At 37.2% G+C, this 13,369-nt stretch overlaps 1 protein-coding gene across 2 annotated transcripts in view; it reads right to left on the bottom strand.

Annotated features, from left to right (window-relative positions):
• LOC5579820 (putative adenosylhomocysteinase 3) overlaps nt 1-13,369 on the bottom strand; it is a 62,771-nt gene that overhangs the window by 17,321 nt on the left and 32,081 nt on the right. The window contains exon 2 of one of the 2 annotated variants that reach the window (XM_021838850.1): nt 7,346-7,819. In XM_021838850.1, the coding sequence (XP_021694542.1) occupies nt 7,346-7,355 (10 nt within the window). In that variant the 5' untranslated portion in view covers nt 7,356-7,819. Of the gene's footprint in view, nt 1-6,730; nt 6,919-7,345; nt 7,820-13,369 lie in introns of those variants that run through there. The other variant, XM_001651001.2, reaches the window with a different exon arrangement.

Raw genomic sequence — 13,369 nt, 5'->3', positions numbered from 1 at the left:
TTCCCAAGTAACTTCTGCACGAATATTTTTAGAGAATTTCTCCAAAAATTTCGTTAAGGATACCTCAAGAATTCAAGCTGGATTTTCCCAAGGAGTACCACAGAAAAAAAAATTGTTCTAAGATTGTGTCAGAAAGTTTCGGAATTCAGATTTTTTTAAGTCCTAACTCCTCCAAGATTTTATACAGTACATATTCATACATCGATTTCCCTGGGACAATCCTTCAACATCTTCTATAAACTACCAAAAATATTACACATATTTTGCAATTGGATTAAATGGACAAATTGATGTGAAATTTGCGAAAAAGTTTCACGTCTTCTCGGTGAGTCGTGAGTTCGATTCTCACCGAGAAGACGTGAATTTTTTTCTCAAATTTCACATCAATTTGTCCATTTAATCCAATTGTGAAATATATGTAATGTTTAGTTTTCCGGTAGTTGTTAAACTTTCACTCGGCTGGTTAGCTGTAAACCACGAATCATAATTAATTAAACAAGTATCTTCTAAGATTCAATCATTTACTTCTCCAGAAACGCCTCTTAAAATGTCTAGGAATTTCCTATAATTTGAACTACAGATTTCTCTGAATATACTTTCAGCAATTGCTCCAGAAATTTCTTCTAAGATTTCTACAGAAATGTATCCACTAATTCTAAAAGACTTTTTAAAGTAAGTTTTGAAAGATTTTTTTTAAGGAACTCGTCCGTGTTAAAGTCATCCTTTATGAACAAGGGGATAAAAGAAGTCCTGGACTTTAGACGAAGTTGATTTCATAGGTAAAATCCTTCAATCTTCCATAGATAAAATCAATCATACCTCGGGATAATATTCCGCAAGATTCTCCAAGGGAATTTCTAGAAAAAGATTGGACAGAAGAAATTTGTGCAGGAATGATCGGAGGAACTATTGGAAAGAATTCTGAATTCTGTAATATTAATGTGTAAAAACTTATATAAACTTCTGAAGATAGCATGGGATTTTTTTGAGAAACCTTTGAAGATATTTTTGGAAACACTCATGGAGCTCTCATTCCTGGATCAAATTCTGGAGAAATTCTTCTAAGCATCCTAAGTATTTCTGGAAGAATTAGTTGGGAAATCTCTAGAAGAATTTCTGAAAGGATCCCTCTAGAAGACTCTGAAAGTATTCTAAATGAAAACACTATGATAATTCCTCAAGCTTTTCCTCGGGGAATTTAAGACGAAATTCTTGCAGAGGCAGTTGAACCCGTTGTAATCTCTAAAATCTGTACAATTTTACATCAGCTACAATACAAACAAGATAATAAACAAATAAGAGTATCCTTTGTATTTAAACCCAATCAAATTTATCAAACCAATTTATTCCACAAATAAAGGCCAAATTGCTTGCCTTCACAACCAGTGGAATCGTTCGAATTTCCTAATCTATTTCTAGATAACAAATGGATGAACAGCAAAAATTCTGTTAATTTGTGTAGCAATGCTTTGAAAGACTATATTAAGAGTGATAGCACGATTATAAATCGCTAGCACCATCACACTCATATAAAATGATGTGACTGGTCTTAGTTTAATCCGTTACTTCTTCCAAATATTATTCAGAAATCTTCTGATAATTGTCTATTTATGTTCCATAAATTTTTCAAAAAATACTTCCGGAGTTGTGTTTGATCCTTCCTTGTCGCTTGCTCCTGCGGGGGGCGGCGTTGAGGGCAGGATCAAACATGTCACGCATCGGTCGAGTAAAGTGAAAAAGTGCCGCGTTCGATTAGTTCTTTTTGATCTTTCGACGTTGACGCTGGCTCCTGGGCAGTGCGTCAAGAAAGCCCGAGCAGTCGTCAGTTGTTTTCCCTCTCGAGTCGCGCGCCTATTTTCCCTGAGTGCTTTTACATAGCCGAGCAAACGAGTGAAGCTGAAAGTGGATTGTTGCTGCTCAAGGATAACGGATCAATTGGTGAGCTCGTTTCATGCTACTATTTCTAATCTTTTTAATCTTTTGAATATGTATGACTGCACCTTTAATCGTTACAACGGTGAGACGTAAATATGATTTTTCAACAAACTATGAAAGGTTCGTCACTGTGAGTGCCGACATAAACTCTGATTCATAAATTATTTAGGTCTATGTTTTTTCAAAATACCTTTTTTTGTAATTACAAAAAACTTTGAATGGTTCGACACTACGAGTGTAGACTTGCGAAAGGTTCACTTTATTCAACAAACTTTGAAAGGTTCGTCACATCAAGTGTCGGCATAATTTTTCGCTACATAGATACTGTTCATATCAAATGAAAATATTATATTTACATATAGGCATGTTTATATCTCACCAATAATTATTTATCATGGTCTAATCGCTTATCAAAGTGAATCCTGTGACCCAACGATCCTCCCCATTAACAAACATCCCTCCCAGTAACCTTTGTGGAGATGCAGAGGCAAACACGGTCTCCAAATAGCAAAGGTTACACACTAACATTCCTTCCCCCAATCCCACCTGACTGCAAGGACGTGGCCGGCGCCGTTATTGACCATGTATAAATAGAGACACTGAATTATGCACACTGAAGAAGATTATGGCCAATCCAGCCGATCTTCTAGTTGATTCTTTGTGCATTTTCACTGACTTCGGTCAATTACGGAATAGCAACCATTGATATGTGCAGTCAGTCTAAGCTAAACTAAGCTAAGCATAAATTTTTCAAAAATTACTTCCGGTCATGCTCATGGCAATTTGTCCCAGCACATATACAGGGTTGGGCGTAGATATTTTTAGGAAACCATCAATTGATTGATTCAGAAATGCCAGAGATGATCGTTCCATGTTTCTAACGGTTAAAGAAATTTCTTGCAATAATTATTACAGTTATTTTCCCACGATTTTGATCATAAACATTCTCAAACGTTATTCACACGAGTCAGAATTTTTTGGGGGTCATGCACAGACAATTCAATGCTGATCTAGTTTTTTTTTGTTAAATCGTGGGTAGGACAACCCATTGACTGTCCTACCCAGGTGTTTTTGTGCGTAGTACATGTCCTACCTGTCCTACCCACTTCCCGCGCCACTAACCCTACAGTATTTGGCAATTAACTTGCAGCATTTGCGGTTTTCCATACAAAATGGCTAACAGATCCAAGTTATTTAAGAACCGATTTGAATTAAATTTTTACAGAACTGTTCAACTCATTTTTTGCATTGTTTTTGTTTCTCATTTTTGAAAGTTTTGACGAAAGTTGATTTTGTGGTGACTGTATACTACATATGAGATAATTTAGACATTTTAGATATGTTTCTTTTTTTAATTGATAGGATAATTATTTATGATAATGATGACTACCCGGCAAAATGATATTCTGCAACAAAAAGTGAACGAATTGTTCGCATAAAATTCAATGGCATAAGATAAAGTAAAGCATGACAAATTTTGTTTGATGATTCAGTTCATCCAACTCGAACCAACGTAAATCCAACTCGAACCAACGTAAATTAGGATGATGTATTTTGAAATATGTATTGCCATTACTACTAAATATGTTGTGGTCTTTTTGCTAACAGGAATAATTATCAGGCTCAATGGTTCATCTCTTAGAGATATATTGTTTGGTTACCGATACTTCGTCAAACACTCGTGTTCTCATTACTGGAGAAAAAATTCCAAATCTAGCTCGACTTTTCTAAACAATTCATATTAAAATCAGAGATTCTCTCCTCTCTTGCTTTTTTCTTCGATTAGTGCAATGTTAAAGCTTCTGCGAAGTTTTTCATTATAGATCGAAAGATGTTCTTGGCTAACAAATTATAAGCCCTCAAATGATAGGAAGTCTTACGAGGAGCTTATGGTGAATTACGATCGAAGTAGGCTAGTAGATCCGTTGGGACGGGTCTGGTGTAGTGATTAAAACACATGTCTTCCACGCTGTGAACCTGGGATCGACTCTCATCTCCGTTGGTCCCGAGATAAACTCCCAACAAACTTTTATGCTGAATAGGAGCTGCACAAGTCGGGAGATCGCAGAAAGCCGTGCGCACGGGCGGCTGCATTTCGAAGTTTGTGTCACGTTTACCTCGTTCCGCGTTCCGGCTTGTGAAAATTAGATTTGGCGGATGGTGCTATGCCACGAGCAATTGTTCTGTGGGAACATGTTTTTCAAAGTGATAAGTGTGTTTTTTTTTCAGATATTAGCGGAATTTTGTTTTACTTTTATTCGATTTGCTTGCGTTTTACTCGGGAGTGCTCTATGATAGCTCCAGCAATTGAATTCGTTTCGCGCGACTCGTTTCTACTGTGTGTGTTAAATGTGTTAATATAAAAATTGTATGTGGTTCGTGGATGCTCGATTCGGGATGGATTATAAACAACAGTTTTTTGTCGATTTTTCGTGCGGTGCGTGCATTTTGATAAGCAGAAGTTTAAGGCTCACGTTATTGTTCATTGTTAGAGGAGCGACGGATTGGGGCCTTCCTTAGCCGAGTGGTTAGAGTCCGCGGCTACAATGCAAAGCCATGCTGAAGGTGTCTGGGTTCGAATCCCGGTCGGTCCATGATCTTTTCGTAAAGGAAATTTCGTTGACTTAGAGTTTAGAAAAAGAAATTTGGTGAGTTTGTTCTGATCAGCAGCGCCTGATCACAATGCGTAAATATTAACTATTTGTCGGCCAGAACGTTAACCGAACGTATCCTATGGCACTACCCTTTCCATCAACATTCCACAACATCCCGTAACACCTATGAGAGGTCGTAGAGTTCTCTGCATCTTTCTTAAGTAGGTGTTCAATCAATTATCCTTTCTCATTCCCCAGCTTTCACAAAGACGTGGCCAGGACAGCTCTCGACTATTGGAGGATGCGTCAATCTTGTCTAAGATGTTGTTAGAGGTTAGTTCCAAATTTCTGACATTGGTAACGGACGGGAAAAAGGCAACCCTCATACAATAGTCTAGGACTGTACCACCTACGAATTTGTGCGAAATGCTTAATGTTAATGCTAATAGAGCTGAACAAGTCATTCACCAGCTGAAATCTTCAAAATTCAACGGAGTAAGCTTTTATTCAACTATCAATGTTACTTAGTCTAGCCTAGGGCTAAACATCTCGTTAACAAAAGATAAGACAGAAACCACGTGTAATAGGCGATAAACCTTCGGAGCTCCTGCGAACCGAAACTCATCCTTCACCGGAAACGCAGGACTGACTTCGTCGTCAGAGAGGCTTTTAACAGGAGTAGGCTCGGTCTACCGCCGGCGACTAGTCCACGCAGATCGCGAAGTAGCGCCGGCAAATGGTGATCGGACGCCTGTGTCCCGAAAGACATCCTTCAACGGGAATCGCAGGACCGGCCTTGGCTTATATCCAGATGGATTCTTCTCACAGTCAATAATTTCTCATAAGAACACTAAGCTGAGAAGCATTCTGTTGGAATGTAAGGTCAGAAAGAAGAAGAAGAGTTTGTTCACTCAAAAGATGGGTAGTGTAGTGCCAGTTCGCTTTCAACTAGCTAAACGACTAACTTTCTGAAGAAAACGAATCAGATTTGATCTACACTGAAACCTCCATGAGCCGATCTTGAAGAAGGGAACATAGACTCATGGAAATATCAAATCATGGAATAGATTTTCTATTCGGAGCTGTCTGAGGGGACCACCATACTGCCGTTCTACGCATATTTGTCCCGAGGTCCATACGGTTTATATAGAACATGGGGCAAGTAGGCGTAGTAGGGCAGCATAGTATCATGTTTTTTTTTCCTATAGTTCCATGAGTCGATATCGATTAATGAAACATCGACTAATAAAGTTTTGACTGTAAAAGACGCACTTTCCTTGGTACGATTTTATGTAAAGAGTTTAAACAGCAAAACCTGTTATGTTTGCGGTAAAGCCTTCTTGAGCTTATCATATCAAATCTGACAAGTACTAGTAGTCGTCATTCAAGGGTAATGGAATTATACTGCCCAGAAATTCCTATTCACATGGGACAATTATGCGTTTATGGGCAGTATACACCATATACAACCTATTGGATATAGGTATATAAAAGATTTAAAATATTTCGAATGAGGTATAACAACATAACTGGAGTCTCGTAAGATCTCACCAACATTCAAATTTACTACATCACAAAATTATTAAATAAAAGTCAAACATCTATAAAACACTATATTTATACAACAAATAATTATGTTGCAATACAAGGTTTAGTTTCAAATGCAAGTGAGAAACAACAGTTGAGGAAAATCTGGATTCGAGTGAATTGAATACTACCCCTCTGTCGAAGACCAACCACACACGAGTGGTAGATAGTATCTTAAATTAGTAATTAACCCAGTCTGAACACGCAATGAAGTAATTCTAATGGACAGACATACTTTTACAATGTCGTGAGGCAATCGAAATGGAAATCACGCTCACGCAGCAGGTATACATAATGTTGTGCCATTCTGATTGAGTCTGAACAATGGAAGAGTTGTCATTGCAGCTCCCAATATCACGCAGGGCACTGCGCTTCAGAAACAAGTCACAAGTGTTACGTGGATGCAGTAATCCAATAGTGATTACTACCCACTATACATCATTTTTATCTATTTCTGTAAAACACTGTTCCCCATAACTGAAAAATAACTGCGCATTTTTCTCTTGCAAACGTTTCGATCGTAACAGATTTTTGCTACAAATTTTTCACGGTAACATTAAACTTGCAATTGCTGGTAATTCCACTCAGATTCCAAAAAAAGTCCATAAACTTACTCACTGAAAGCCGCATATCGTAAACTGATTTCAAATCGATATCACTGATTTTATCCAATCACGTAACAATCTAGACTTATGTATCCGTGAAAACTTTCTTCCAGTTCGGTAGCGAGCAGAACACTGCGAATTCAAAAACTGAATGCAGATAGTTGGAACACGAATAGTACCGTGAGTATTGGCCACCTACGTATATGTATAACCCACTGATACAGACATGTTCCCGGGCTGGATCACTAGTTGGGCCAATCAGGCATCGCGATTTGGAGCGCACCTGACGGAAAGCAGCGAGTGCATCACCAAACGCTACCCCATGTACTATATTGTAGTACCCGTCGTAATCTATATTATCGTGTACCTATCCACTATCATATCACTCTGGGAAGACATACGCCAGCTTCAAGCACTTTGCATTTCAGTTGCTCACATGATCAATTATTGTCGACCGGAGTGTGTATTAGTCGAAACTAATCCCCGGACACGATAGGAAAGCTCCGCTTGGCGCTTTTTGATTCACATCGGAGATTAAATCGCACTTTTTGATGGCTCACAATGACAAATTAAACCGTTAAAAAAACAACATCCGAAAAAAAGAACGAAGCAATGTACACTTACTCATACTCATCTTGGCGGCAGGCTGATAAAGACTAACCGGCTGCAACTGAAGGAACTACACAAACGCGAATTGTCTCTCTGGTTGTTCACTTCACAACTACGATATCGCCACGGACCGCGGTAAAGCAACGACGACGACAATCATTGACGACACTTTTGCGCTGAGATTGCGTGACTTTTTTTTCCAACTCTTCCAAGCACCACTATCGGGAACCGATGCCAACAATTTAATCAATTTTATTAATAATCACGATAACGTGCGGGAGATCGGAGGTCTGCAACCTTCGGTGTCTCGATCTGGAACTACTATTGCATAACGAACGGCCTGTGGGATATGATTATGGGCCCAGAACCCACTAGAGCCAGAACGTGGTCGTCGTTCCTCAGATGAAACCGCCCGCCGTAGTCATATGATTGCAATTGTTCGTTCCAGTCAGTGTCGAGGGAGGCTATTCGACGGCATTCGTCACAGACCTGATGGGGAGAAAAAAGAAAAAGAATACAATAAATAAATTACCTTTTTATCTACCAGCTAGCTCATTTGAAATTGTTTGTCAGTTTAATTAGCGGCCATATCCGACGACGACGACGACAGCAACCGTGGGCCGCGTTTAATTTGCTTATGAATTCCTAATTTAGCACAATCAACAGTCGAGTCGGAGGACTACCGGTTACAACCTAATTCCAGAGTCCCTGACTTCGCACGAACCAGCCGAAGCATGTGTTTACCCAGTTTCCTATTAAACTCTCGCCAGACGGTGCGTCGTATTCACCCTCCCCTCCTGGAGAACGGCTATTTGCGTGCCCGCACTTTGCTACCAATCGTTTAAGGCAATTATTTACGACGCGGCCAAGAAGGTTCCACACACTCACTTGTTATTAAGGGGGTCCTTAATTGATTTCAATTTGTGGTGAATGGTTTTCACTTTTTCGGTTCACCCTTGGAAGCACCCATAAAACCGTTTAAAGCCCGCTCACTGTGTAGGGTGGGCGTACCCTTAGTAGATGATCACCTATAGTCGCACTAGTTGCTTGTTTCGGCTGTTTTGCCCGTTACAAAATATATTTGCCTATGAAGTTCAGGAGCTGTTTATCTAAAACCATCACTTCATAGTTTGATTTTGTCCAAACAATGTTTAAAATAAATAGTATCGCAATTGTACCTACAATCAGTGACAAAAGTAAGTAATCAAATACTGTTTTACCTTACAAAATGCCCAAGTTTAAGAATCTGTATCTCAGCTTCTGGTGGTCCGAATTGACTTAAATTTGGATGACGAACTACAAATACTCTGAAGTTTTGTCAATGTGGTTAATCCATTAGATTCTAGTAATTTTATAGAGTGTTCCAGAGGGTTGTCAAAAGACAAAAGTAAGTATACAAGAAATGCTTTTATATAAGAGTGATTCCACGGAGGCATGCAAGTCGATTCTGATCGACCATTTCAAAAATATCTGAAACTTTGCACAGTTTTTCAGTTCCATCTAAATCGTCATTTTCCGATATCAAATCTTCAAGTTGAGTCACGACTAACTTTTCAAAAGGGTGTATGTGAAAATGGTTCAAAAATATTCAAAAAGCTGCACAGCAAAAACGGTTCGTTCGATTGTTAGTCAACTAAATAAAGATTCCAAAAAAAATACACACAGTAAAAAAATTTTTTTTTTGCATTAAAAAACATCATTTTTGTCACAAAAACTCAAATATCTCAAAACCCTATCGGAATACCAACGTAATTTTTTGAGGGAAAACGGTCCATTATATTAGCTATCTACCATAAAAATTTAGTGATGGTAAGCCAATAAACAAAAAAGTTATGACATTTCAAATATTTCACAAATTTGACACTTAGTGAAATTTTTTTTTTTTCATTGTTAATTTTTTTTAGGACCGCAGTTTGTTGCTGAATTTTTTGTTGAGGGTACCACATGAGGTTAACAAGTTGTTTTCATATTTTATTTAATTATTCATAACTATTATAGCATCTATTAGAATATTAGACGCGATCCAGTGTTGTGATCTAAAGTCTTGATAGTGTCATATTTTTCATTGTACGTAACTGAAGAAAAATTCTCTCAATAGTGTTGAAACCTTTTGATAAAAGAAACCTATAAGAAATCTAATATTGAAGACAAAAGCAACCTGCAACCTGCAAAAAGTTTACCTCGTAGAGAACAAGGCGGGTCTATACCCAGGTGATCTAGTATACGTAAAGCAGGTCGGTTTTCTCGGCGCTGGTTTTCTCCACAAAGTTAAAATCTGATTACACCTGGGTATAGACCCGCCTTGGTAGAGAATAGACTTTGTTAATCATATTTGGGAGAAAGCGAGTAACTTCAACAACATCAAAAACATGATAGGTACATACCATGAACATTAGCCTGGGACACGGTTATATGAAAAATTTTGATTCTCGCTCCAGTCCACTTTTTGGATTGCATTTAGGTCCCATGACAACTGTGCTATATTTCAGCTCGATCGGAGAATCTATATTTTAGCGCCAGCCGTTCAAAGTTTGTATGGGATTTACTATGGGAAAACTTACTTTTGCAAAGAAAAATCGCCAGAGGCCGCCCATTGACCTCTATAAAAATTCTGAACACAGATCTCGATAGGTATTTCTACGATGAACAACATTGCCGAAGACCGCAAAGCAATCCGATGCTTGTGAAAAAAGTTATTAAGCATAGACTATTCGGAAATTTTGCTTGATTTTGTTATTATTGTTATTCCTTTACGTGCTAATCAACGTCGCCTTGCCAATAGGTTTTCATTGAATAACTTTTTTCACAAGTGTCGGATTGTTTCGCGGTCTTCGGCAATATTCTTCAACGTAAAAATACCTATCGAGGTCTGTGTTCAGATTTTTTTATAGATGACGATGGGCGACCTCTGGCGATTTTTCTTTGTAAAAGTAAGTTTTCCCATAGTAAATCCCATACAAACTTTAAACGGCTGGCGCTAAAATATAGTTTCTTCGATCGAGCTGCACAGTTGGTATGGGACCTAAATGCAATCCAAAAAGTGGACTGGAGCGAGAATCTAAATTTTGACCCACACTAATGAACATACTCACGAAAAAGCTAAAAATATACTACCACTATGGTTATAAAAGATTTAATTGTAAAATTTTTCTTCAGTCAAGCAAACGACACCAAACTAGTCAGTAAAAACTTAAAAGTGATTTTGTTTATTAAAATCTAACGAGCAACATGAGTAGTCGCTTTCTCAACTGTTGCAGGCAGTGTTCGAAAGAGCTACGAAATCTCACCGAAAGCACCATAGATAAACTGAAAGCGGCTGGTTATGCTCCAATTTCTACATTGAATACAAATTTACGCATTTGTACGTCCTGCCGTTTAAGCGTTGACAAACGGGCAATCTGTACATCATCGGTGGATCAGGTTGCAGGAAGTTCGAAAACAACAACAACTGAGGAATTACTAGATGCACCGACAACAACTGAGGAGTTACCAGAAGTACCAAGTGCAGATAGTCTTGCCACGGTACCATCAGCGACATCTGTTTCAACAAATCAATCAGAAGATGAGTGCATCCAGAAGGTCAACATCAAACGCTTCAACGAAGGGATAGCTGGAATAAAAGTGACTCCGATTAAATGGACGAAGATGGGTTACGTCAATTATCCCGAGAAAAAATACCGTGAAATCAACGAAGCTGTACGAAGAAACCTCTTCAAATTAGGACCTGAGGATGTGGAAAATACAGACTACGATGAGGTAATTATGAATATGAAGGAAAGGTTCTCGAATCTAGCCACGACAAGGAAAGAAAAATTATTGATTTTGTCGATGCTGCCAAGCTCGTGGTCTATTCAAGACGCCATTGATGAGTTCAAAACCAATAGAAATACAGCAAAAGAGGCAAAACAATTCAAAAATAACTGTCTTGCAACCAAAAATGCTAGGTCGAGTACTTCATTAACAGATGAGACAAAAGAAAAAATAATTCAATATTTTGAAGACGATGAAGTAAGTAGAGCTATGCCTGGCCAAAAAGATTATGTATCTGTAAAAAAAGATGGAAAGCGTCAAGCAATCCAAAAACGATTAATGATGACTACTTTGAAAGAAGCGTATACACGCTTCAAGGAAATTAACGAAAATATTAAGGTAGGTTTTTCCTAATTTGCAAGCCTTCGTCCAAGGCAATGCAAGCTTCTATCCAATTCAGGAACACATAATGTTTGTGTGTGCACAACACACGAAAATATTAACCTAATCTTACATAGTTTGAAAAGAATCAATTTATCAAAGGATATTAAAATGTTAACTGGTAGTCTTTTGTGTGAAAATACAACATCAAATTGCTATCTACGATCTTGTTCGGATTGTCCAGATTCTTCATCATTGGAAAATACTTTATTCGTTGAGTTTGAAGAAAATTATATTGATCAGTTATCATTTGAGCAATGGGTGACCACGGTTAGGTGTGACCTAGAAACTATTGTAAAACCTGTAGATGAGTTTGTGTCATTTTTTTGCTTAAAATTAGAAAGTTTAATTCCTCACGACTTTATTAAAACAGAGCAATCCCGCTTTTTAAAAATACGAAAAATACATTACAAGATGGTGAATTTTTAGTCATTTGTGATTTTTCTGAAAACGATAGCTTTGTATTGCAAGATGAAGTGCAGTCCCATCACTGGAACGTACAACAAGCTACAATTCATCCATTCGTTATTTATTTCAATGGAAGTACGCAAATTGAACATTTTAGTTTTATTGTAATTTCCGAAGATTTAAGACACGACTCAGTATCTGTAAATTTGTTCATTGCCAAAATGATTAACTTTTTACGCGGTGATAAGGATAAAGAAATCAGAAAGATATATTTCATGTCTGATGGAGCAGCATCGCAGTACAAAAACCGTAAGAATTTTTCGAGCCTATGTCAATTTAAATCAAAGTACGGAATTGATGCAGAATGGCATTTCTTTGCTACGTCACATGGCAAAGGTCCTTGTGATGCTATTGGAGGAACCATAAAGCGCATGGCCACAAGAGCAAGTTTAGCCAAAGAACGTGAGCATCCAATTAAAACTGCAAAAGAACTATTTGATTGGGCGAATCGCAGAAAAGAAGAAGATTTAACAAAATTATCATTTTGTTTTACTACTACTGAAGAGTACGAATTAACGGCATCAGAGCTCAGCGAGCAATATAATAACGCGAAAACGATCCAAGGAACCCAAAAATTTCACTGTTTCATTCGATTGTCAGAAAATAAAATTAAAGCAAAACTATACTCGAACTGTACTAATAATGATGCAAAAGTGTTCGATATTGTAAAAAAATTGAATAACAATAAATAAATAAATAAGTATTAATAAAATGTTTTCATGATCTCATAACGCATACCCAAATCCAAAACTTTTAAAGTTTATATATAACATTTAGAAACTCATCGATCATACTCTAAAAAAAAATATCCTGGTAAAAAAAAAAATATTTTCGTGTGATCTGTTAATTTATTTTAATTTATACATATATACATATACATATAATATTTATACATATAATATACATAATACTAATGAATACATGAAAACGACTTGTTTAATTCACGCAAGGCCCTTAACAATAAAATCAGCAACAAACTGCGGTTCCCGTAATAATTTACACCGAAAAAAAAATTTTTTTTCTACTAAATGTGAAAATTGTGACATGTTTGAAATGTCATAACTTTTTTGTTTATTGGTTTACCATCACCAAATTTTAATGGTAGATAGCTAATATAATGGACCGTTTTCCCTCAAAAAATTACGTTGGTATTCCGATAGGGTTTTGAGATATTTGAGTTTTTGTGTCAAAAATTATGTTTTTTAATGCAAATTTTTTTTTTTTTTTACTGTGTGTATTTTTTTTTGGAATCTTTATTTAGTTGTCTAACTTTGTTTCTTTAGTTGTCTAACAATCGAACGAACCGTTTTTGCTGTGCAGCTTTTTGAATATTTTTGAACCATTTTCACATACACCCTTTTGAAAAGTTAGTCGTGACTC

This window comes from Aedes aegypti, chromosome 1, assembly GCF_002204515.2.
Source record: "Aedes aegypti strain LVP_AGWG chromosome 1, AaegL5.0 Primary Assembly, whole genome shotgun sequence".
Classification (NCBI taxonomy): domain Eukaryota; kingdom Metazoa; phylum Arthropoda; class Insecta; order Diptera; family Culicidae; genus Aedes; species Aedes aegypti.
This window is presented reverse-complemented; position numbering and strand designations above follow the sequence as displayed.